We start from the raw sequence: 25,548 nt of genomic DNA, 5'->3' as shown, positions 1-25,548 counted from the left end.
CCTGCCATTCACTGAAGCTTAGTCTCATGTTACCGTGCGGCCGGCAGCCTCCTTCCGAGGGGCGCCTTCGTCGCTCTGTCTCTCTCGCACTCAAGGGCGCTCCGTGAGTGCGAGAGAGACAGCGCGACGAGGCCCCGTTCGGAATCGTCCCGCTGCCCGGCCTGCCCACCCACTCAGCCACTGGAACATAACCCACTCAACTCCGCGAGTCCCCCCGGCCGCGCGGGCCAGATACGGCCTTGTTTGTTGGCAGTGCCGCGACTGCAGCCTGCACTGCCTGTAGCAAAGTGCCAGACGCAGTGCTGCTGCCATTTTCGCAGCCGCCATGCGGAAATAACGCAACCGTGGCCGCCGTGGCGCGCGAGCTGACTGCCAAATAGTTTTGCCGCCAGGCAGGTGGGCTACTACACTCCCACTCCAGCCAAGCGACACAGTGGGCCAGAAGACCGGTGGAGCGGTCGAAATCCCGGACGCGTTTTGAGCTCCAGAGACGCTAAATGGGACTTAAGCCGAACGTGTGACCGCACCAATGGATTGCTCGTTCGGAGAGCAATCCATTGATGGGGTCACACGTTCTTTTCGAGTCCTGTTTAGCGACTCTGGAGCTCAAAACGCGTCAGAATTTTGTTTACCGGCGCCGGTCTTCTGGCCCACTGTGAAGTGAACTTGGGGGTTTCGGATCGGATTTTCGTTCATCCTGCGAGTTTAGACAACCGAGAACCCTTGGACTAAGATGCACCGCATTGCTATAACTTTTTCTTTTTTTTTTCGCTCAGCGTGGTCCCAGAACGGGTACCTTCTAAAGTTATCTGTTCCGTGTGCGTTAAATGGCGGGAGTTCGCGAGCGGCAGCGAGCAGGGTGCCTCGAACGGATGTTCTCCCGGAAGTATCGGAACAGAACAAGGCGACTTCCGTTCCCTGGGAACTCGATAAAGATCGCCAGCGTCGGTGCGTCTGTAAACTGGAGTAGCCGCCCACGTCGGGGACGGCAGGACATGGCAAGACGCAGCAGGGAGGAAAGTGAATTTCCAGCTTCCTCCTGAAAGTGCGCGCACGATACCGCCGAGACAAATTGTCTGATTCCTTAAGTGCCGGGTGCCGGCTATGAGTAGCGCCATTAACGGGACGAGGGGCACTCTGAAAACAATTCGGAAGTCACTAAGAAGTCCACACAAAACAAAATCATTCACAAAGTACAAACAAAAGCAAAACAGTAATTAAACCATTTATTTGTTTTTTTTTAGGGAGATTTTCAAATTTTCAAACTTTCTTTTATTTTAAGGACAATGACTAATGGGGTTTTGTGAGTACAGAGGTTTCGCACTCCTTTGACAAGGAAATGGCAGCTACGAGAGCATGTTCCGCCCGTGTGTGTGTGTGTGTGTCTTTCCTCTCTCTCTCTCTCTCTCTCTCTCTCTCTCTCTCTCTCTCTCTCTCTCTCTCTCTCTCTCTCTCTGTGTGTGTGTGTGTGTGTGTGGAGGGTGTGGGGTCGTCGTGAGAGCCGAGCTGGCGGGCGCATTTCAGGAAATATAGGGCACGCTAACGCTCCGCTGGGCCCCGCCCCGCCCCACCCCGCCCCAGAACGCCCCGCCCCGCCCCGCCCCGCTCACGGCCGACTTGTTGCTTGCTGCGGAATCCGTGCTGCTGATCCGACAAACGGCAAGTGACAGGGCGGCCTCGTGGAGCGGGCCGACGCCGCCAGGCCCACGCCAGACGCCAGGCCCAGCAGCAGCAGACTGATTCCCAGAGTCGTCTTCGTCGCTCTGCGTCTCTCTCGCTCTCACGGGACGTCACGTGCAGGTGCGAGGGGGACAGGGCGACCAAAACGACTCTCGGGACGCGCGTCTCACCGTGTTACCCACCAACCCTACTGCGAGAAAACTGTTGGACAGTTTCTTCGCAGAGGGGTGCCGTGGCCGGGCGGAGCGTCGCAGCTCGCCGCGAAATCAGACCCTTGATAGCGATGCCCGCCATGTGTTGGCTAGGGTGCTTAGAGCGTGTGTATGTGCCCAATGTATCACGAGCGTGGGGCGCGGAGCAGGCTTTGCAGCTACGACGCAGCCAGCGTGGCATGCCTCCACTGTGCACAGTGGACCAGAAGACCGGAGGAGGCGACCAAAATCCCGGACGCGTTTTGAGATTCATAGTCGCCAAACGGGACTCGAGCCGAACGTGTGACCCCACCAATGGATTGCTCTCCGAACGAGGAAATCCAGATCCCACGATCGGTTCGAGTCCTGTTTAGCGACTCTGGAGCTCAAAACGCGTCCGGAGTTTTGGCCGGCGGCGCCGGTCTCCTGCACAGTAAATGTCTTACGGTGAAAGGCTGCACCAACATATTATGGTGGAGATTTTCTCCATAATACCAACGAAATTCGTCAAAATATCTATAAGGTACAGTGAATTCTCAATGGTATGTTACGAAGTCAGCTGCACCACCATAATATGGAACATTTTCACCATAATATGGAGAATCTTCACCGTACACTCTAAATGTCTTACGAAGAAATTTCCTATAATACGAAGGAAATGGCGCAAGCATAATACGAAGGTAGTTTTTCTTCGTAATACGAAGGTTTTTCCTTGTATCTTACAATGAAAAAGCTAAAAAGATTCGTATTACGAAGGAATATTGCTTCGTATTATGCTTGCGCCGAATTCACTGTAACATACGAATAACATAGGTCAAATTTCATTGTAAGACATTTAGAGTGTAGAACATTTAGAGTGTGGCCGCCACTGTGGGAGGTTGACCGTGGTTATGAGTCCCCTCCCCGGCGGCATGGCGCGAAGCTACGCGAAGCAGGCCGGGCCGGCGGGCCCCCCTGACGCCTCCGGGCCCTCCGGGGATTCCGGGGTCTAGTGGCGCTCAGGGATTTCATTAAGTGGTTCTGCTCCCTTATTCATGACTTGATGCGTGGCGATGCGCGGCCGGGGCGTCCGAATGAACGTCTCGGCCGTCTGATTGCGGTACACGGCGTCGGCTCGCATCGCCGGGCAAGGCCGGCCAAGGCAAGGCCAGCCGAGGAGGCCGCGCTTGTCCGGCTCATCTCGCACAGTCGATTGGAACGACGGAACCCGCAGCGCTCTTGAGCCGAGGAGCAAACAACTTCGAAAATATTTCGAGGGGTCCCATTCAAAAGATCTCATCTGGTCGTTTCCGCACAAACAATCTTATCTGAAAGGCAAGCAAATTTCGCCACTGAGAAAACCTTACAAACTATTTCAGGCCTTGCAAAGAAAAGTTGCTTGTTAACAAAGTATTTTGAGCATACATAAGCTTACAAAGAAAATAATTCGCAATTTACGAACTATTTCTGCGTATTAGTTTTTACTATGTATGCTCAAAATACTTCGTAAGGTTTTAAGCGTGTGTTCCCTCTTAAAAATTGTCGCGCAGAAACGACACTGCCGAAGGAATGCCGTCCAGGCAATCACCGGCGGTGGCCAAAGAGAATCGTCAGGGATTCTCCCATTGCTGTTCACAGTGGGCTGGCGGGTCCGAACGGGTGTGCCCCTCGGTGCCGAAAAACAGGCAGCGGGCGGAATTCTGGGAACCCAGTAATAATGGATGCTCGTTCGACTCCTCAGTTCAGCGAGGGGCCCCACCCATTTGAGTGCGACCTCCGCCCGCCTCCACACGACGCCACTGAGGTGCGAAAATCCAAACGTAAAAGTCAAAGGGAGACAAAATAAAAGGCTGCCTTGGGGGTAAAAAAAAATAAAGAAAAAGACAGAAAAAGTAAAGTGGTGGAAAAGGGTGGCGGAATCAATAAACCCGTTTAGCCCCGAGCGGCTTAGCCGTTCACGTGCGGTTGTACGTCGTGTCCACTGCGTCCGGCGGGGCCCCGCCAGCGCACCGACGCGTCCCCGGATCGGCTTTGCGGCTCACTCTCTGGCCGGCAGCCCTGCCAGGTACAGAGCCAATTTGTCGGGGGCGTTCGCTTTGCGCGCTGTGCGGCGCTGTGCGGCGCCGTGCGCGGCCTGACGGGGCGGGGGCGTACCCGCAGCACCGCGCGGTACGTACGCGCCCCCGGGCCATCCGCCCACCCCATCAGCGTCATGCGAAGCCCGGCGAAGCCCCACTTAACTGGCCGAATTTTCACTCAGCGTGACTATTATAGTCCCTCCGGTTGCGGCCAGCGCGCCTGCAGCGCCACCGCTACATGTTGGTTCCCTTTCCCACCGAGAGTCCTCTGTTAATGACCGCAGCCGCCCCCGCGTGGGGCGTGGCCGGGCGTGGCCCCTTCACCTGGCCAGCTTGCCCCGCTCGCTCGGCGTGCGTTACGGCGTCACCTGGCTTGCTTTTCACAGCGGCCTGGAAGACTTGAGGAGGCGGTCAAAAACGCGGACGCGTTTTGAGCTCTAGAGTCGCTAAATGTGTCTCGGACCGAACGTGTGACCCCACCAATGGATTGCTCTCCGAACGAGGAATCCATTAGTGGCGTCACACGCTCGGCTCGAGTCTAGTTTAGCGACTCTGGCGCTCAAAACGCGTCTAGAGTTTCGGCCGCCCGCGCCGTTCCCCTGGTCCACTGTGCAGTGCATCGCGGCACGTGTGGCGGTGGCGCACCCCATCAAAGCGAGCCGCGGCAACAACACTAAGTGCATTACCAGCCATGCAAGGCGGGGGCGGCAAACACCCCGACGGCGCGCTCGGGACGCACCTGCAGTGGCGTGGGCTCCGCTGCACGACGAGGCAGCGTGCGGCAGCGTGTCTGTGTCAAAACGCGAAGGATGTGCCTCACGAGGCTGGCAAGGTCGAGCGCGTGAACCCAAAAGAGGGCTCGAACGACAAAAAAGGCGCCTGGAGACAACATGCCCCTTGCAGTGAAGACAAAGAAAATCCCCACTCTCGAAACTTTTCAAACTATTTCAGACACTCGATTTTCTTGCCGGGTAGCCCGGCCTCCCGCGGGGCGGGTCGCGCGTGCCCGGCCGGGCGCACTGGCGCGGCCTCGGCCCCACCTTGACCGACGAGGCCAGTCGCGGTGCGCGGAGTGCGGAGCCGCGCGGAGCGGTGAAAGGAGGAAAGAGGAACGCAGATTGGAGTGGCTGGCGGCGGCCTGGCCGCGGCCTGGCGGGAGTTGCGACTCTGAAGAGTCAGGGCCAAAGCCAATGCCACGGCACTGCCACGGCACTGCCACGGCAATGCCACGGCAATGCCAGCGCCGTGACAATGACGGCAAAGAAAAAGGGAATGCGGCTGGAGTCGAGCGCTCTGGCACTTGTCTACGTTTTGCGGCCTTGCAGTGAGGGCGCCGTGGTGTATCTTGCTCTTCGCGGCCAAGCGGTGGGGGCGTGGGGCGGAGGCGGGGCGGGGCGGGGCGGGGCGGGGCGGGGCGGGGCGGGGCGGGGCGGGGAGGTCCGTCCTGACAGTTCGGCGGCGCTCCGCGGCACGAGGCGAGTCCCCAAATACCTGCACTGTATCTGCACTGGCGGTGAGGCCGACGCTACGCGACTTCTCCGCCGCGATGTACGCCACAGTGTGGCGGTCCGGCCGCACGTTTGGCGCACTGTCAACTTGGCGTGGCGTGGCGTGGCCTGGCGCTCGTCGAGGGGCAACGGGCAACCGACTTCGACGCCTGCCACAGTGTGCCACGGTGTACCACGGCGCGGTGGCGCTTCGCGTTGCTTCGCGTTCCGCTTGGTTGGCCTCGGCCTGCCAAAAATTGACCGCGCGCCGAGCGAGAGCGAGAGCAGGCACACCGGGCAAGGCGGCGGTCGAAACTCTGACGAATGTGCAGGAATCGTGTTGCGGGCTAACTTTTGGCGGCCACTGCGTCCGATCCAAGCCGGGAAATCATACGCCCTCGACGGGCGGGGCACAGTGGGCCAGAAGACCGGCGCCGGCGGCGGAAACTCGAGACGCGTTTCGAGCTCCAGAGTCGCTAAATGGGACTCGAACCAAGCGTGTGACCACCTATAGATTCCTCGTTCGGAGAGCAATCCATTGGTGGGGTTACACGTTCGGTTCGAGTCCCTTGACGACTCTGGAGCTCAAAACGCGTCTAGAATTTTGGCCTCCTCCGCCGGTCTTCTGGCCCACTGTAGCCGTAATGTTGGTCAAAACGCTTGTGGGTGACCGGGACGGGGGCCATAGTGCTGGGGCTCCCTCCAGCTCGCTAGGGTCCCCTTCAGAGCTAGCATAGCAATAAGCCGCCAGGTACTGCATAATTCCAGTGCCATTGATACCGCATGCAGGCTAAGCCTCGCCTCGCCCCGCCCCGCCCCGCCCCGCCCCGCCCTCCCAGATTAACAAGGGCTACTTCGGGCACTACCCCTTCATCCCCAGTACCTTTGCCTGCCTTCGGTGGAGCGCTGCTGGCCCGTCATGAATGCTTTCACCGGCACAGGCTCCTTGGGCCAGACGGCTGACTCCGAACCCTGCTCCGTCGCTCCGTCTCTCTCGCACCCCTGCGGCACTCCCCAAGAGAGTGAGAGAGACGGAGCACACCGTTCGGAGTCGCAGGCCGCAGGCCGCAGAGACACGCTGCTTCTATTCACGGGCTCGGCCGCAGCAGTCCAGCCCGCACGGCGCAGCACGGCGCACGGCAACGCAGCGCTCGCAACTTCCAGCAGGTGTCCCAGGCCACCGTTTCGGTGTGTGCTTGTCCGCGGGGCTGGGCGGGTCGTGGGGCAGCCGGGTCAATGCCGCTCCGGGTCCTTGCCGTGGTCCTGCCGCCAAAGGGATGGGCTGTGTCCACCCAGTCCACCCTGCACGTCGTGGCGCCATGGTGGCGCACTGGGCAGTATAGTACCGGATGGACTGCTGCAGGGGGAGGGTAATGCAGGTGAATATTGTGTGTGTGTGTGTGTGTGTGTGTGTAGATGTGTGTGGGGGTTACCTTGATATCCACATGAAAGGTAGGAACCACAAGTTCCCCCTGTAAGTAGGCCAAAAGTGCTACTTCCCCCCCCCCTCCTCTTTTCTCTGGATCCGCCATTGATGGACCATCGTGCACAATTGGGACGAGGCACGAAGGTGTTTGACGGCGGACTATGGAACGTGTCCAGCGTCTAATCGGGGTCTTCTGGCTTGCGGTGCTGCGGACGGACAGACGGATAGATGGACAGATGGACAGACAAACAGACAGACAGACAGACAGACAGACAGACAAACAGACAGACAAACAGACAGGCAGACGGGCAGACAGACAGACAGATCGACAGACACACGGACGGACAGACAGACAGACTTCGAGTGCGGGACGGGCAAGCCGCGAGGAGATCGTCGGAGCGCGTATCCAGCTAGCTGTCCGTGGCGATGATGCGCCGGGAGGGGGAGGGGAGGGGGGGAGGGGGTTCGGGTTTCATTCACGGCTTCCTGTTCATTAATTAATGACCGCGATGACTACTGGGCGGCTGGCGCAGGCTGGCGCGGCTTGCGCTGCACAATACCAATCCTCGCTGCTCCTTCGCAAACACAATCCGAGCTCAGTCGTCGCTGCTTTGTGCCGCCGGCCGACACCAGGCCACTGGCGCCACTGGCCCACTCCGCGCGGTGCATCGTCTCGCCGTCTCTCTCGCACACCGTCGCGGAGCGCCCCGTGAGTGCGAGAGAGACAGAGGGCACCGTTAAGGCGGCAGGTACCCGACGGGCGACCGCCGCCGGTGGGAGGAGGTGCGCATTAGCTGCTCAACGGGGTGCTTCTAGAGGGACGCGGCAGGGGCGGACCAAAACTAAGAAACCTCAGAAAAACATTGTTCGCCAAAAATTAATTGGTGTGGGTACTCTGAAAATTGATGACCATTTCAAAACTGATTTTTTTTTACAAGAATGTCACCAAAACAGTTGCAACTTTTACGCCCATGCAACGAGTGTAGGGAGCTTTGATAAAAACGTCATCAATTTGTGACGCGATTGTCATCATTTGAAAGTGATGAAAATCTCGTCTACAATTGTTTCGTAAAGTGGCTACAATATTTAACAGTGAGGGCCCGCCCGCGGGCTGCTCTTTATGTCATTATGGCAGTGGCGTGGCAGTGGCGTGGCGTGGCAGTGGCGTGGCAGTGGCGTGGCGTGGCAGTGGCGTGGCAGTGGCGTGGCAGTGGCGTGGCAGTGGCGTGGCAGTGGCGTGGCAGTGGCGTGGCAGACGCATGGCAGACGCATGGCAGCCCTGCCTGTCGCGGGGCACGCCACGCTTAGCGCACACAGGGCTGCCAACTGGTTTCGCGTTACACTAGCAGCACACTGATTCCGAAAGTCGTTTTCGATGCTCCGTCCTCTCTCGCACCCGTGGGGTGTCCCGTATAGGTGCGAGAGAGAGAGAGGCAGGACGATGAAAACCACTCTCGGAATCAGTCTGCTGCTGGTAAGTTTCGCACACGCGAGCAAGTGTCCCCCCCCCCTCTCCAGGCCCATTCAGCGACGCATGTCAGTCTCCGCAATGTCGCGCCTGGATTGCTATGATTGCGGCCATTCGCGCACTGCTGCCAACTCTCTGCCGTAGGTTCGGAACGCACATTGCGCCAGAAGACCGTGGAGGCGGCCGAAACCGCGGACGCGTTCTGAGCTCAAGAGTCGCTATACGTGACTCGAACCGAACCAGTGACCCACACCAATGGATTCCTCGTTCGGAGAGCAATCCATTGGTGGGGTCACACGTTCGATTCGAGTCCCATTCAGCGACTCTGGAACTGAAAACGCGTCCGGGATTTTGACCGTCCCCACCGGTCTTCTGGCCCACTGTAGCCCTGCCGCTGCCCGGGAGGCAGTCCGCCTTGTCCGCCAGCGTGGCCGGCCGTGCCTGCAGGACCGCTGCACGTGCGTCGCGGCGCTCTCTGTACTTTTAGATAATATCACTCTCCGGGCCCCTCGGAAAAAAGGGGGCGAGAAAAAAGGTAATATTAAAAGAGCGCCGCACGCTCGCGGTATGTAATACCGTATATGAAAGTTCCAAAGTGGGGGAAGTTTGGGCGCGCTTCTCCAGTGGCCGACAGACAGGGCCGACAAGGGAGTCCTGTTGTTATTACACGCCGAGTCGCGGAGTGCAGCCCGTCCGAATTCCCGCTGAAAGGGGAGGGGCTCAAAGTAACCGCACGACGCGGCTGCGCAGCGCAGCGGGCAGATTCCGAAGACGGAGCGTTTGTCGCTCTGTCTCGGTCACACCCATGGGGGGTCCCGTAGGATTTGCGGGAGAGGGAGAGGGGGGGTGAGAGAGAGAGGAGAGAGAGAGAGAGAGAGAGAGAGAGAGAGAGAGAGAGAGAGAGAGAGAGAGAAACGAGTGTTACCATGAACACAAAGGACCTTTATTCCACACCATAAACATAAACGTAATACTATTTTGGGGCCAAATGAGACAAAATTCGAACAAAATTCCAAAAGTGGGATACTCGCATAATACAACACAATACCGAGTAGTCTGTGCACGATTCCTCGAAGTGTTGACCCCATCGGCGACGAAGTAAGCGTTCCTCAGTCCGCTGCGCTGGATCCCGAGAGAATGCCTACAAGTCCAGTGGCAAAGGGAGGGAATTAGCGTCTGGACAGCACGGGGTGGATCTCCCCCCGCACAGTGCGCCAGAAGACCGGCGCCGGCGGCCAAAATTCTAGACGCGTTTCGAGCTCCAGAGTCGCATAACTGAACTCGATCTGAACGAGTGACTCCACTAATGGAATCCTCGTTCGGAGAGCGATCCATTGGTGGGGCCACACAATCGGTTCGAGTCTCATTTAGCGACTCTGAAGGCCAAACCCTTCAGAGATTTCGATCCCCTCCACCGGTCTTGGCCATAACTGTGCTCCGTCGCCGCTGGCGTTGATAACAGCCTTTTCTCAACCTTTGCACAGAAAAAAATCGTAATAATCGCAAAGTAAAGACTGCAAGCGGAAATTGCGCAAACGTGGCGGGGACGTGTATAATGAAATGAGTGGTTTTAATTTATTCGACTCGCCAGCAAGGCCGATGAAAAACAGCAAACCCAGCAGAGCTTCGAAGGGGGCGAGAGAATATGCTCGGATCCCGTGGGCTGGCCCCATCGGCCAGCAGCAGACTGAGAGGGGCTTTGGTCGCTCTGTCTCTCTCGCACCTAAACGGGACGCCCTGTGAGTGGGAGAGAAACAGACCGACGGAAACGACTCTCGGATTCAGTCTGCAGTTTCGGTCTGCACGGCTTTTGTCGCGAGCTGCACAAACTATTCTACTCAGCACGTCGACACTATTCTCGTCTCTGTGCACTCATTGCGCGTTGCTTGCGAGACAACGCGTGGAAACGCTGTGCGGAGTAAAGTCAGCACGGGCACAGCCTCCACTCAGAAAATCGCCCCGGCCCGCGTGACTTCATTTCCCTTGAGTGCACACGCACCGGAGTCTTGACGAATACATTTCGCGGAATCGCATTTTTAAAAAGAAAAAAAAGACACTGCCTAAAGTTTCCGTGTTGCACAGGCTATAGTCTGGATCGAAGGTTTCGTTCAAGCGATCACGTTTGGCGAGGTCAAGGAGGACACACCGTTAAAGCGACTGGGCAAATTTGTAACAGGAAAACAAAAAAAAATGGAGGCCGGACAGGGTTAGAGAGTAAATTTGCAAGTGTGGTGGCCGAGTGCGTGGTGCATGCGGAACAGGTGGCTCCACTCTTGTTCAAACAGAGAACCGGTGCGTTTAATTTGCAGTCCCGCAGAGATGGACGGGACACTGTGGGCCAGAAGGCCGGTGGAGGCGGTCAAAATCCCGGGCGCGTTTTGAGCTCCAGAGTCGCTAAATGGGACTCGAACCGAACGTGTGACCCCACCAATGGGTTGCTCTCCGGACGAGGATTCCATTGGTGGGGTCACACGTTCGGTTCGAGTCCCATTTAGCGACTCTGGAGCTCAAAACGCGTCACAGATTTGGACCGCTGCGCCGGTCTTCTGGCCCCCTGAGTGGGAGAGTGAAAGAACTTGGGCATACGGACCTCGTGCCAGTAAAAACCGCACCGAATCGCAAATTCGCGCCAGGGGGGAAACTTTGAAGGAATAACAATGCGTCCGTCCATTTTATTTTATTTAAAATTCCGCCGTAAAAATTAACCCAGGTCTCTCTCTACTTTTTAAATTTTAACGTATTCTGAAAGACAGACGGTGCGATGCATGCGGGCTCGGAGGGTGTTCCTCTGGAATTGTGGCGAACGCGGCCAACGCGGCAAACGCTACCCCCCCTCCCCCTCCTCCCCATACCCTCCGCACCGAGGTGGCCGCCAGAGCGGCGTGGTGTGGAGCGGTGCAGAGCGCAGGACAAAAGCCGTGGGGAACTTCGATTTGGCGTGTGCGGCGCGCGCGGCGCCCCGCGTGAGAGGAAGGGGAGGGGGGGGGGGGGGGGGGCAGAGGCAGCGAGACGTGAGGCTATGCGACCAGACGGACAATAATCAAGCAAGGTAGACAGACACGCGAAGTTGGTCGTGGTCGGGCCACTGCTGGCTGCTTTTTGAACCGGGGCTGCTCCACTCGACGCCCACCCCTGGCCCCTGGCCACCGCTCAGTGGGCCAGAAGAGCGGTGGTGGCGTCAAAAATTCGAGACGCGTTTTCAGCTCCAGAGTCGTTAAATAGGACTCGAACCGAGCGTGTGACCCCACCAATGGATTCCTCGTTCGGAGAGCAATCCATTGGTGGGGTCACACGTTCGGTTCGAGTCCTATTTAGCGACTCTGGAGCTCAAAACGCGTCAAGAATTTTTTCCGCCTCCACCGGTCTTCTGGCCCACTGTGCGCCGTGGCTCGCCCCCGCACTCTGCGGACAGACCTCCACAGTGCTCCCTGCCCCTGCCCCGCCCCGCCCCCACAGCGTCGTCCACCAGCCAGACGAAGCGCTTCAAGAATATATATTTGTCGCGTCGATAAGGGCCGGCAGGAAGCGGCCCGTAGGAGAGTCGCCTCTCTCGCACTCGTGGGGCGTCCCGAGCGCGAGAGAGACGGCGACGAAAACGACTCCGCTGGCTGCCTCTGGCCGCCGGGGGAGTCCCTCGGTCCCTCTCCGCTCCGCGGGGCGCAGCAAAAAGCAAAGCGCAATAGCGCACCGCCACTGTTAATTAGTTTAACGCGCGCCGTGCGGCGACGCCGGCGACCTCGCTTCGGCAGCGTCTTTCCCGGCTAATCTTCCCTCCCGCAGGCCGGGACCGCGAACCAGGACGCGGCCCCGGGCGCGGCATCGCCGTCGTACTCCCTTTTTAAAAGGAACTCCGCGCGAGAAAAAGTTTGCGTCTGTCTGACGGGACTGGTGCCCCCGGGTACCCTTTGTGCTGCAGGCCCGCGGGCCGCACCCGGACGGCCCCGCGGACGGCGAGGACCTCGGCGAGGACGGCGCGGCCCCGCATGCCATGGAGCGCTGGAAGCGGCGGATGCTGCTGCTGCTGCAGCGCCGGGAGGCCGCCGCCATCCGCCGCCCCCGCGCCGTCTCCGCCGCCCCCGCCACCGCCGACGACGCCGACGTCACCTGGGGCGCCGACATCGCCGACATGAACCGCACCGCGGCCGCGGACCGGGGCCTCCGGGCGACCGAGGCGTCGCGGACCGCCCACCTCCACGGCGGCGCCGTCCTGGACACGGCCAACAAGTGCGTCGAGTACTACGAGCACCGCGACCGGCCCGGTGAGTGCAGCAGCAGCGCGGCGGAAGCATTGCCGCTCTCTCTCTCTCTCTCTCTCTCTCTCTCTCTCTCTCTCTCTCTCTCTCTCTCTCTCTCTCTCTCTCTCTCCCCTCTCTGCCCTCGTAAAATGGCCTTAATTAAATTTAATAAATGTTATATTAAATCTTTATTAAGTTTTCATTAATATTTAACAAATACCAGTTTTATAAAATTTAATTAACTTTAATGAAGTTTCTTATTAACTTTTGTTAAGGGCCCGTTAATAAGGCCAGATTGGTGAAGCAGCTACCAATAATGCATCCAGGTAGCACGTCATAGGCTCTTTCCGTTAACAAAAACTAGTTAAATATTGTTAACATTAACAAGTTTTAATTCAATTTTTTGGTTTTAATTAAAATCTTTTAATAAAATCCCTTGTTAAAGTTAAAGTAATTTAATTAAAGAAGTTTTGATTAAAATCGGGCAACGTTTGAACTGGTTCGATAATTTCGGATGGATGTTCGACAGAGACCCTCAGGCTGGGTCAGATCCCCCTAGACACCTGCCTAAAGGAACCAAGTCAAAAATCAGGAGGTCGGACTCCTCTGAGCGCGACTGGTTCAGAAGGATCCGCCTGCGCACCTTATGCTAGCGGCTATGCTAGTGAACTCCGCGAGCTAAGGGATTGAAGTAGACTGCAGCGCCATCTAGCGGCATACAAGTTTTTATTAAATTTAATTAAATCTTGCATTCATAGCACTGACTTAACATTATCGTATTTATTGCCTTGAAAAGCGCGTGCTTGATGTCGATGCTCAATTAATGGAAGCCAGTCCCTTTCCTCGCTTTTGTCCCGTTCAATTCACGCTGTTCACGAAGACAAGCCTCTAAACTTATTGACATGATTAAATTAGATCGTAACATAATCCGTTAACTTAATCCAGGGCAAGTGTTCACTTTAATCAAAGAAGTCTTTAATTTAGGAACATCCGTAACAAACTCAAATTAAACACCGAACTAAACTTAACAAGACCGTCCAATGTTGTTAAAGTTAATTACAAACGAGTTTAATAAAGAAATATTTTTAACAAACATTAATGTAAGGTTCAAATTAAATTTTGTTAGATCATTTTTTTAATAAATCCAACTAATAAATTTTTGTTAAACACGGCAATTTAACAAAAGAAGTTTAATTAAAGTAGACGATTTAATTAAAAGTTGATTACTTTTAACAAAACTTTAACAAAAATTTTATAAAATTTAATTTAACGTTTTTACGAGGGATGGCGATCTCGGGTACCTGTTTCACCTCACGCACTCACCCTCGTGGGCGAAGTGAGCCAAGTCGGCAGACCAGAAACAACCGCGTTTGCCGCGCGTCGCCGAAAGAGTGCCCGAGTGGCGGAGTGCGACTCTCGCTGTTCCGGCCGCCCCCTTCTATTCCGACGCGGCCCGCTAAAACGTCAGCAGCAGACGCATGAGAAGGCTATCTCTGGATCGCGTTTTCGGTATAATAATCACACTGGGTTTCCGGTATTCGTTTCCGGCTCACCAATTATTTTCGACAGAAAGCAAAAAGGAAAACTCGGAGGGGGGGAAATGATAAAAATGGAGTGCACTGAGTATACAACTCCGCCCCATCCGGCCGGCGGCCGCTGTCCCACAGTGGGCCAGAAGACCGGTGGACGCGGCCAAAACTCTAGACGCGTTTTGTGCTCCAGAGTCGCTAAACAGGACTCGAATGGAACGTAAGACCCCACCAATGGATTCCTCGTTCGGAGAGCAATCCATTGGTGGGGTCACACGCTCGGTTCGAGTCCCATTCAGCGACTCTGGAGCTCGAAACGCGTCTAGAGTTTTGGCCGCCTCCACCGGTCTTCTGGCCCACTGGGTGTCCCCGCGGTCCCCGCTGGCAGCGAGGACGTGACGATCGACGGCCTTGAGAGAGGCACGCACAAACACGGGTCCTCGACGCCGTCCGCCGCGCGCCCCTCACAGTGCCCCTCACAGTGGCGCTCTAATAACACGAGAACAACAGCGCGCTGCCTGCACTGCAAGCGCCGAGCGGCGCCGCCCGAGCCCCTGTCATCCTGCGGGTGGGCCAGCCCGCCGCGGTCGCACGCCAGCCGGGTGGCCTACCCGCTGCATCGCAGGGGCCCGGCCCGCTCGGCCCGCTCGGCCGCGCATCGCAATGGATGCAAGGACGGATCCGGAGCCGCGAGAGGGGAGGCGAGAGGGGCGCCCGCACTGAAAAATAAAGTGTGTACCCACTGAAGTTTACAGTCCGCAAAGGTTGCCTACCTACTAGGGTGAAGTGTGAGTCTTGTTGCCTACCTTTCGCGCAGGTATAAACATGTGGACGGGATGGGGCACCGCGGCGGTGTGTGTGTGTGTGTGTGTGTGTGTGTGTGTGTGTGTGCGACAGTGAGTGTGTGTGTGTGAGAGAGAGAGAGAGAGAGAGAGAGAGAGAGAGAGAGAGAGAGAGAGAGAGAGAGGTGGCCGATGGCATGGCGGCGTAGCGGCACTGCAAAAAGTGGCCTGGTGGCTGTACGTTACGGTCGGCAGCCCTTGGCGTGATCCCTACAAAAAGTTGACGCTGCCTCAGGGCAAGTGTGTGTCTCGCGGCGGGATGGGGGCGGAGGGAGGGAGAGAGAGGGAGGGAGGGGGAGAGAGAGAGAGAGAGAGAGAGAGAGAGAGAGAGAGAGAGAGAGAGAGAGAGAGAGAGAGAGAGAGAGAGAGAGAGAGAGAGATAGGGCGCCTACATTCCTGCCTCCAGCGCCAACCCCCGCGATTCCCACGTTTTTAGCATGCCCAGATTCCGGTGTAAATTATTCGTGCTCACGTGAGATAGATATCGGGCGTATTCTAATGCTCGCAGCAGCCCGCCGGGTTGATTTTGAGACCCGTGGCCGGGCCGGTGTGCGGGGGTGTGGGCCCGCCGCCGGCCTGATGAGGAAAACACGCTGGATTCTGTTCATTTTATAGGCCACCTTTTACCGTTGTTCAATATCCCGTCCCGTCTTTTCGGTAAATATTTGGACAGGATCAACCGTACTTCGTACGATTTATCCGTCCCCACATTTTTGGATTTGATGAATCTCTCTCAAAATTGCGGTAAATTCTGGATGCTGGAGCACTGTGAAGGCTAAGTAGGTTTTCCACGTTGCTTCCCCCCCCCCCCCCACACACACACACTATTTTTTTTTTTGTGAAAAAGTTTGTACGCACAGGCACTTGTGTGCTTTTCGAAAAAATTGGTACGCAGTTTCGCCCGAACTTGTGCGATCCTAGGTAGAAATTATAGTACGAAAAATTTGACATGTACAATTGGGCCCGCGCGTACAAAACTGTATGCAAATAAGTTCGCTGTGTAGCACGGGCGCGCGCAATGGATTCGCTCGCATAATTGTTGCAGGCGGAAGTATCGGGCTCAATACCAGCAGACCGGTTCCGAGTGTCCTATTCGTCGCTCTGTCTCTCTCGCGCCCTTACGGAGAGCCCCATGAGTGTGAGAGAGACAGAGCCACGGAACGATCCTTCAGGCGGCGATTGAGAGCGACGGACGGCTTGCCGCGACGCTTTCCTCGCATTTCGAGGCCGTATCCCCGCGGGGCCCCTTTCAAAACCGCCGCGCCCCGCGCCCCCCGCCGGCTCCGGGGAGCAAATAGATTAGACGCGGATCCGATAAGTCTCGCCCGGATTCGGACACAGTCTGAGAAACCCGGCTGCGCTGCGCACTTACGGTGTAGCTGCCGCACAGTGGGCCAGAGGGACGGTGGGGGCCGTCAAAATCCCGGACGCGTTTTGAGCTCCAGAGTCGCTAAATGGGACTCGAACCGAACGTGTGACCCCACCAATGGATTGCTCTCCGAACGAGGAATCCATTGGTGGGGTCACACGTTCGGTTCGAGTCCTGTTTGGCGACTCTGGAGCTCTTAACGCGTCTAGCGTTTTGGCCGCCTCCATCGGTCTTCTGGCCCACTGTGTTGCTGTTTCCCCCGCGTGCCCGCCACAGCCGCGAGCCACGAGGCGCAAGGCCTACTCCTTCCCCAAGAAGGCCGACCGAAGCAACAACCCGACGCCCCGAAATCAATTGGATTCGTTGTGCGTGCCGGGCGCGGCCGGGCCTCGGGTCGGGCGCTGCTGGGGGCGGCGGCGTCGTGTTTCTGATATCCGCGCGGAGGAAGCGGGGCCAGCTGCCGCCCTGCGCGCCCAGCGCGCCCTGCCGACTTGCTTCAAAACAAAAACAGAAAGCTCTGCGAGAGGAAGAAAACCAAGGCGAGAGAAAGCAAAGTCTCTGCGTGGCGGTGCGGCGCGGTGCGGCGCGGTGCGCGCAGCGGGGATGCCGAGGTGAAAACCTCCAGGCTTGGCTCAGCCCGGCTCGGCTCAGTCGGACGGCCTGACGGTCTCGTTACACAATGTGGAGGGCATCGCGACGAGCCCTGAGACCCCCCAGTCCCCCCTCAGCGCCCCTCAGCGCCCCTCGGCGAGGGGGTATGCGCTCTCTGAACCTGTGTACCGACTATTACGCTATTACGCTCTATTACGCCACAAATTAATCGGAATTTAGTTAAAAACGGCCTAAAACACACCAAAATTGATAAAATTTTGACAATTTCGGCTATTACGCGACTATTACGCGTATTATTACGCGTGCTATTACAGATAGAGTGAACCGACTATTACGCGAGTGCATACCCCCTCGCCCCTCGGGCTCTCGGTCGGATCCCCGGCGGCGTGGCGGCGTGGCGCGCCAGCTTCGACAGCCCCGCGCCTCGCGACCCGCGCAGCGTTGGAAGCGCGCGAATATTGGCCGGCAAAGTTTGAACCAGAGGCCAGGCAGGCAGCCAGGCAGGCAGCCAGGCAGGCAGGCAGGCAGGCAGGCAGGCAGGCAGGCAGCCAGGCAGGCAGCCAGGCAGGCAGGCAGCCAGGCAGGCAGGCAGGCAGGCAGCCAGGCAGGCAGCCAGGCAGGCAGGCAGCCAGGCAGGCAGGCAGGCAGGCAGCCAGGCAGGCAGCCAGGCAGGCAGGCAGCCAGGCAGCCAGGCAGGCAGGCAGGCAGGCAGGCAGCCAGGCAGGCAGCCAGGCAGGCAGGCAGCCAGGCAGGCAGGCAGCCAGGCAGGCAGGCAGCCAGGCAGCCAGGCAGGCAGGCAGCCAGGCAGGCAGGCAGCCAGGCAGGCAGGCAGGCAGGCAGGCAGGCAGGCAGGCAGGCAGCAGGCAGGCAGGGGAGCCAGGCAGGCAGGCAGCCAGGCAGGCAGGCAGGCAGGCAGCCAGGCAGGCAGGCAGCCAGGCAGGCAGGCAGGCAGGCAGCCAGGCAGGCAGGCGCAGGCAGGCAGGCAGGCAGGCAGGCAGGCAGGCGCAGGCAGGCAGGCAGGCAGGCAGGCAGCCAGGCAGGCAGGCAGCCAGGCAGCCAGGCAGCCAGGCAGCCAGGCAGGCAGGCAGGCAGGCAGCCAGGCAGGCAGGCAGGCAGGCAGGCAGGCAGCCAGGCAGGCAGCCAGGCAGGCAGCCAGGCAGGCAGCCAGGCAGGCAGCCAGGCAGCCAGGCAGGCAGCCAGGCAGGCAGGCAGGCAGGCAGCCAGGCAGGCAGCCAGGCAGGCAGGCAGGCAGGCAGGCAGGCAGGCAGGCAGGCAGGCAGCCAGGCAGGCAGGCAGGCAGGCAGGCAGCCAGGCAGGCAGCCAGGCAGGCAGGCAGGCAGCCAGGCAGGCAGCCAGGCAGGCAGGCAGGCAGGCAGCCAGGCAGGCAGGCAGGCAGGCAGCCAGGCAGGCAGCCAGGCAGGCAGGCAGGCAGCCAGGCAGGCAGCCAGGCAGGCAGGCAGGCAGCCAGGCAGGCAGGCAGGCAGCCAGGCAGGCAGCCAGGCAGGCAGCCAGGCAGGCAGCCAGGCAGGCAGCCAGGCAGGCAGCCAGGCAGGCAGGCAGGCAGGCAGCCAGGCAGGCAGCCAGGCAGGCAGCCAGGCAGGCAGCCAGGCAGGCAGCCAGGCAGGCAGCCAGGCAGGCAGCCAGGCAGGCAGGCAGGCAGGCAGCCAGGCAGGCAGCCAGGCAGGCAGCCAGGCAGGCAGCCAGGCAGGCAGCCAGGCAGGCAGGCAGGCAGGCAGGCACGGAGGCCGGGGTAAACAAGGCGACGTTTCCTCCTCGGCGTCCCACATCGGCCAGCGCGGCGCCGGGCGAGCCGATTCCGAGCGGTCTCGCTCCGTCTCTCTCGCACTCGCGGGGCGCGCCGCTATGCGCTGCGGGGGTGCGACAGAGACGGAGCGAGACTGCGTGGCGCAACTCTGGCGGCGCCACCGTGCGGAGCACTGAGTACAACCACGGAGTCCGGAGGCCCGAAATGGCTTTCAAGGGCAGGGCGACGCGCGCGCGCCGTCGTTTCGCCTGCAGGCGCGCACACACAATTCACATTGAAATAATTGAGTTTTGTGGAAACGGTGGGGGAGGGGAGGGGGGAGGTTCCTACCGAGTGACATGTTGGAGGGGGGAGGTAGGACCTCGTGGGACGAGATTTCCTCGCAGGGACCAAGCCAGGCAGCCAGCCCGGCAGCCAGCCAGGCAGCCAGGGAGCCAGGGAGCCAGACAGCCAGACAGCCAGGCAGCCAGGGAGCCAGGGAGCCAGGGAGCCAGCCAGACAGCCAGGCAGCCAGGCAGACCGCCAGCCCCTGCCGCGGGGGCGGGGACGGAACGCGTCTTGGTAAAAAGGGAGGCGAGTCGGCAACAATCTCAGCAGCGCGTAGCAGTGCGTGGCAATGCGTAGCAAGGCGTGGCAAGGCGTGGCTCAAGAGGCGCCGCGCCCGGCCGCGCCACCACACAGTGGGCTAGAAGACGGGTAGATGCGGCCAAAACCCTAGACGCGTGTTGAGCTCCTGAGTCGCTAAACAGGACTGGAACCGAACGTGTGACCCCACCAATGGATTCCTCGTTCGGAGAGCAGTCTATTGGTGGGGTCACACGTTTGGTTAGAGTCCCATTAAGCGACTCTGGAGCTCAACACGCGTCTTGAGTTTTGGCCGCCTCCGCCGGTCTTTTGGCCCACTGAGCACCGTGACGGCCGCCATGGCGTGGGGCCGGGAGGCACGCCGCCGTGTGCACTACAAAGAGACACGCACCGCCGCTGTAAAAAGAAGGACGGGCGAGAAGGAGCTGTGCCAGGCCGAGGCAAAATAAGAAGCACGAGTCTTAAGAGTCGTTAAAATCTGCTGTCCGCTCTCCACCTTTCGCGCAAGGACGAGTACGGGTGACAAGGGGGTGGGGGGGGGAGGGGCCGCGAGAATGGGGCGGCAGTGGCGCGGCAGTGGCGTGGCGCGGCCTGGAAGGCCTGGAAGCGACCGGACAACGTGCCGCGCGCTGCCGTGGTCGGGGTGTTTTGCGCCATTGTAATGGGGCCGGGCCGCAGCGCACAGATTCCGAGAGAAGTTTTCGTCGCTCTGTCTCTCTCGCACTCATGGGGCTTTCCCTATAGGTGCGAGAGAGACTGAAAGGGGGGAGAAAAAGGGACCGCGGGCACATTCACGCCACTTTTTACCTTTAGATGGGTCGACAGAAGGAAGACAGCACACTATAAGGCATGGGCTGCAGACCTACTTGGTAGTACACTCCAGTTTTTTTAGTGCACCAGGGCGCTCACTTTCAGAGCAACTTTGCTGCCTACTTTCAGAGTCCCCAAATTATTCAGCAACTGGCCTCCTCCTACGACAGATATTCATTTGCTACTATAGACGAAGCCAACGGGGCACACACAGTTCCTGAACCGCAACAAAGTTGCCTAGTTCCGAGAAACCTTAGACACTCCTTAACTGAAATGGTTTCTAGAAACTGGATATCTTTTCAAAATTTGCATACTATACTTTAGAACACTGACTATGGCACAGAAAAGATTCACCGCTCCACCCAAGTCCTGTCGATTGTGGATTTAACACTCTACATGTATTCTGACTCCACTCCAAATTCCTGCCTAATACTTGTTTCTCCTGTAGGATTCTTGTATCTCTTCAGCCTGCTGCATGGTTTGCAGGCCACAAAACACAACACAAAATCACACTATCCAGAGCCCGGCTATGGCTAAGTCCAAAAGGCGTGTAACTTTAGGGTTAGTCGGCATCCCTGTCACAGCCATCTTCCTCGCCTTGGCTTCAATGTTACAACATTTCAACAAGTCAACACACACAAAGCACGTCCACTCCACCGCTGATGACTTTGGCACAAAGATGAAAATATGTTGAACACTTGAGAAGCTGCTCTAACATGAAAGAATAACTCACTCACACGCTACCGCACGCGACAAAGCAACAACGAAAGCAACAAAAACAATAGTTAGGACGACAGGAGTGCCAACCAAGAAAAACAAATTCCCGAGCGACTTCTCCAGCCGGCCTCCTTTAAGAGGATTTCATTTTCTTATGTTGGCACTCCCATCGCCCGGACTGTTGTTGTTGTTGTTTCGTTATCGCGAGTCGACTTATTATTTCATGTTTGAACAGATTCACAAGTGTTCAAGATATCTTCATCTCTGAAAGAATGGATCTGCGTCATCGGCAGGGAAGTGGACGTGCTTTGTACGTGTCGACATGTCGAAATGTTGGACCATTGAAGCTAAGCCGAGGAAGAGGGCTGCGGCTGGGATGTGGACTAACCCTACATTTACAGGCCTTTCATGCCTCAGCCATACCCTGCACAGTGTGTTGTTGTGTCGTGTTTTGTGGCCTGAAACCAAACACCAGGCTGAAGAGAAACAAGAAACCTATTCAAAAACTAAATTATTAGCCAAGAATTTGAAGTGAATGCAGAATATGTGTATGGTGAGTTTTAAATCCATATCTGCTCACAAAGTACCAATCGACAACGTTTGAGTCGAGTGGTGAATGTTTTCTGTGCCTTATTCAGTGTGCAGAAATTAGTATGCAAATTTTGAAAAGATGTTCAGTTTCCGGAAATTATTTCTAAACTCTCAATTTCTGGGTGGCCATTGTGATCAGTTTATGGGCGACCAAGGCGTCGAGGAACTGGGCAACTTTGTCGCTGCCCAGGTACTGTACACCCTTTGCTCCATCTGTGGTTAATGAATATCTCCCAGTTGCTGCATGATTTGGGGGACTCTGAAAGTAGACGCCATTTGGTGCCCTTAAATCTGCAGCGGGTTCCCAAGGCGCCCAGTTTCAGGGCATGCCGTATTTAGAGTGTAGACAGGCAGACACGTGCAGACAGACAGACAGGCAGACAGACAGACAGGCAGACAAACAGACAGACAGACAGGCAGACGGGCGAGCGCGGACGGACAGCAGTGGAGCGGAGGGACCGGTTATGAATGGTGGTCCGTGGCTGCCGCTGCTGCCATGGTGCCGCGCGTCTCTGCCAATGGCTCAGGCCAGTCGACCGAACTAGTCCGTGTTCGCTGGGACGGAATAACGGGACACAGCAAAAAAAATAAAAAACATTCCAAAAAACATCCAAAAATCGAATAACGTCGACTCCACTCGCAAATCCACGATGAATTATTCGGCGTTGTCCATGCGCAATGGCGCACCTCTGCAACAACGAGCAAACAATCAGAAACGAAATGCATGCGTCCCGCTGCGCCTGCAACCGATGCAGTGCATGCGATGCAGTGCATCGGCCCTCGATCGGCCCAGTGTGCGTCGGAAAGTGCAACCGTCGCGGCCGCGGCACTTTGGCGCAAGTTTTCCGAGTGGTTCGGCTCGGCGGCTCGGCAGCCCAAAGCGTGTGGCGCAAACGGTCTAGCGATTCTGCGTTCCTCGCTCTGTCTCTCTCGCACGGCCACGGCACGCTCCACGAGTGCGAGAGAGACAGAGAGGCGTGCGGGCAGCGGAATCGGGCGCGCGGCGGGCGCCGCACAGTGGGCCAGAGGGCCGGCGGAGGCGGCCAAAACTCTAGACGCTTCAGAGTCGCTAAATGGGACTCGAACCTAACGTGTGACCCCACCAATGGATTCCTAGTGCGGAGAGCAATCCATTGGTAGGGTCACACGTTCGGTTCGAGTCCCATTTAGCGACTTAGGAGCTCAAAACGCGTTTAGAGTTTTGGCCTCCTCCACCGGTCTTCTGGCCCACTGTGCGCGGCTCGGCGTGCGACCGCCGTGGTCGGACCGCGCTGTACGCAGCGTACGCCCCATTGGAATCCAATGCGGGGGCGGCGCGTGGCGGCGAGGTTGAAGCGGGCGAAGCGTTGCGAGGAGGTGGTGGGAGGCACCGAGCAAGAGAGAGGGGCTCTGGCAGGCACTGCACTGCACTGGCCGCGGGGCCGCGGGCCGCTGTTCCTAGCGGACGGACGGTATAGGAAAACGATAGGGCCGGCCCAGGGGCGCCCAGGGGCTTCGGGGCCCGCAGGGACCCCAGAGACCACCCAGGTGGTGAGCGAGATGATGGGGCCCTCGGGCACCTCCGGGTCGCGTCCGCGGAGTCCGCGGGGTAACACGTCTGCAACCGGCACGGCGGTGGCGGTTCGGCGGTGTGGCGGAGCGGTGTTGATTTTGCACATGCCCTCGCAGTGCTTCGCAGGGCTCCGCGTAAATAAGGGCCCTTCGACGGGGTGCGGGACGGGGTGTGGCCCCCAGCAAAGCGCGCGGGGCGTCGCACGGCGTCGCTGCTCTGATTGAATCGTATCCACATCCGGTACGGTTCCCGCGGCTTTTGTCCGGGCCCGGTTACCGGAATCCGCCGCACCGCGCGAACCCGCTGCACCACAAGCCAGCAAGTCGGCGCGCCATGGTGCCGCCAACGCCATGGTACCCCCAACGCCATGGTACCCCCAACGCCATGGTACCCCCAACGCCATGGTACCCCCAACGCCATGGTACCCCCAACGCCATTGTACCCCCAACGCCATGGTACCCCCAACGCCATGGTACCCCAACGCCATGGTACCCCAACGCCATGGTACCCCCAACGCCATGGTACCCCCAACGCCATGGTACCCCCAACGCCATGGTACCCCCAACGCCATGGTACCCCCAACGCCATGGTACCCCCAACGCCATGGTACCCCCAACGCCATGGTACCCCCAACGCCATGGTACCCCAACGCCATGGTACCCCCAACGCCATGGTACCCCCAACGCCATGGTACCCCCAACGCCATGGTGAACGCCACGGTGCCGCCACGCCATGGTGAACGCCATGTTGCCGCTACGCCGTGGTGAACGCCACGGTGCCGCCACGCCATGGTGAACGCCATGTAGCCGCTACGCCGTGGTGAACGCCACGGTGCCGCCACGCCATGGTGAACGCCACGGTGTGCCGGCCGGGCCGCCAGGCAGCCCGACAGCCATTCACGCAGCTGACGTCCTGCCAGTCGGTGCCTTGCTTTGCCGGCGTGGGCAGCCCATGGGTCTGTCTGTCCATCACTCCGTCCGTCCGTCCGCTCGTCCGCCTACCCGTGCCGCGTTAGCACCCTGGTTCGTGTTTCGCCGGTAACAGGATGTTTTCCCGCCGACGCCTGGCCCGATACTACCAACAAACTGGTTTCCGCACCGAGAGGGACAGGCACTGTACGGCGATTCCAAGGTGTCGTTGGCATTGGCGCGCGAAAGCGAGAGTCTTGCGTGGAGAGTGGCGGGGCTGCACCGGGCGAGGCAGTGAGGCAGTGAGCGCGGAGCCCGCCCATCGTACCGGACAATGGATGGAGTCCATGACGGAGTCCATGGCGGAGTCCATGGCGGAGTCGTCGAAGAAAAGGACGTCACGCGGAGACAGTCGAGCGGAAACGATTCGCCAACTTTCTTGTGCCTTTTTGTTTTGTTCTCAAGTATTCTTTTGTTGTTTTTTTCTGGGGAGGCATTTTTTAAAAACAATGACTTACACGTTTTATACTTCTTCTTTTTTTTCTCTTTTTTTTTAAATGGCTGAATTTCCGTCACTTTCTCTTGTTCTGTCACGCTTTGCCTCTCTTAATTCAAAATTTGTCTGTGCGGCCCGGCTGGACAGGACAGCCGCTCCAGGCCTCAGCCCAGTGAGCAGTACTGTACTGTACTTATTTTTCAAAACCATATAAAACAGCACACTTCTCAAGCTGCATTTTTCAAAACCATAGCACACTTTTCAAGCTGCATGTGAGTGCATCAAGACGCCTGCTGGCAGTGTGGGTGCTGCAAGTTGGTGCCGAGCACGGCGTGGCGTGGCACGGCGTGGCGTAGCACGGCACGGCATGGCACGGCGTGGCGCGGCGTGGCACGTTGCCGCGAAGCGCTTTCAAGCCTTCTGCTGGCGTGACGACGCGACGGTTCCACATGAATATGTGTGAACGGCATCTGCTGGCGCGAGGCGGGGCGTGGCGGGGCGTGGCGGGGCGCGGCGGGGCGCAGTGGGACGTGGCGGGGCACAGGTGGCCCGGAGGGGAGCGCGCCCTCACCCAGTCACGTGGCATCCGGGCCCCAATCAGCAGGCAGCCCGCCGTCCTGGGCCGACCTGCCTTTCTCGTACACTCTGTAGCCCTTGGGCCCTCGGCGCCAGCGACTTCCATTATTGTGTGTGTGTGTTTTGTTGTGTTGTGTTGTGTTTGTGTGTGGTGGAGGGAGGGGGAATTGACAGTCGCGATGGCAAACTGGCCGATACGATCGCCACCTCCCGACGGCTGTAGGCTGAAGGCCCGCGCGGAGTCGCCACAGGCCGGCCGGCCAGGCTGGTTCAAACTTTCAGCAATTTGTTTCAGCATTTTTCCCCTCATTTTTGGGGCGCTTTTTTTTTTTGCTTTTGATTGTGTTCCACACGGTCCAGTTGTCTGTGCGGCATGCACCTGCCGGACTCTACTTCTCACTGAGAGGGTGAGAGAGAGAGAGAGACGGCCCCGCCCCGGGCTGGCTGGGCGGCCATCCGAGCGAGGTCCACGGTGGGTCCTAGCGGTCCTAGTCCTGGGCCGTCCTGGCGCGCAGCTTGCTTGGCTTGCTTCACGAAATCGTCTCCGTAATGAGAGCAAACAAAGCCAAGCACTGGTGCCGCGTCGCGCGTCGCGTCCTCTTGGTCCTTTCCCTGCCGTGTTGTCTCTTTTCTTTTCTTCTCCGCTCTGGGA

The 25,548-nt window shown here is 58.3% G+C and overlaps 1 protein-coding gene across 1 annotated transcript in view; it reads left to right on the top strand.

Annotated features, from left to right (window-relative positions):
• Positions 1 to 6,860: 6,860 nt before the first annotated feature.
• LOC117644298 (PDF receptor) overlaps positions 6,861 to 25,548 on the top strand; it is a 36,198-nt gene continuing 17,510 nt past the window's right edge. The window contains exons 1-2 of the mRNA XM_034383676.1: positions 6,861 to 6,889; positions 12,486 to 12,568. Coding sequence (XP_034239567.1) covers positions 6,861 to 6,889; positions 12,486 to 12,568 — 112 coding nt within the window. The remainder of the gene's footprint in view (positions 6,890 to 12,485; positions 12,569 to 25,548) is intronic.

The sequence above is a fragment of the Thrips palmi genome, unplaced genomic scaffold (assembly GCF_012932325.1).
Source record: "Thrips palmi isolate BJ-2018 unplaced genomic scaffold, TpBJ-2018v1 HiC_scaffold_1, whole genome shotgun sequence".
NCBI lineage: Eukaryota > Metazoa > Arthropoda > Insecta > Thysanoptera > Thripidae > Thrips > Thrips palmi.
This window is presented reverse-complemented; position numbering and strand designations above follow the sequence as displayed.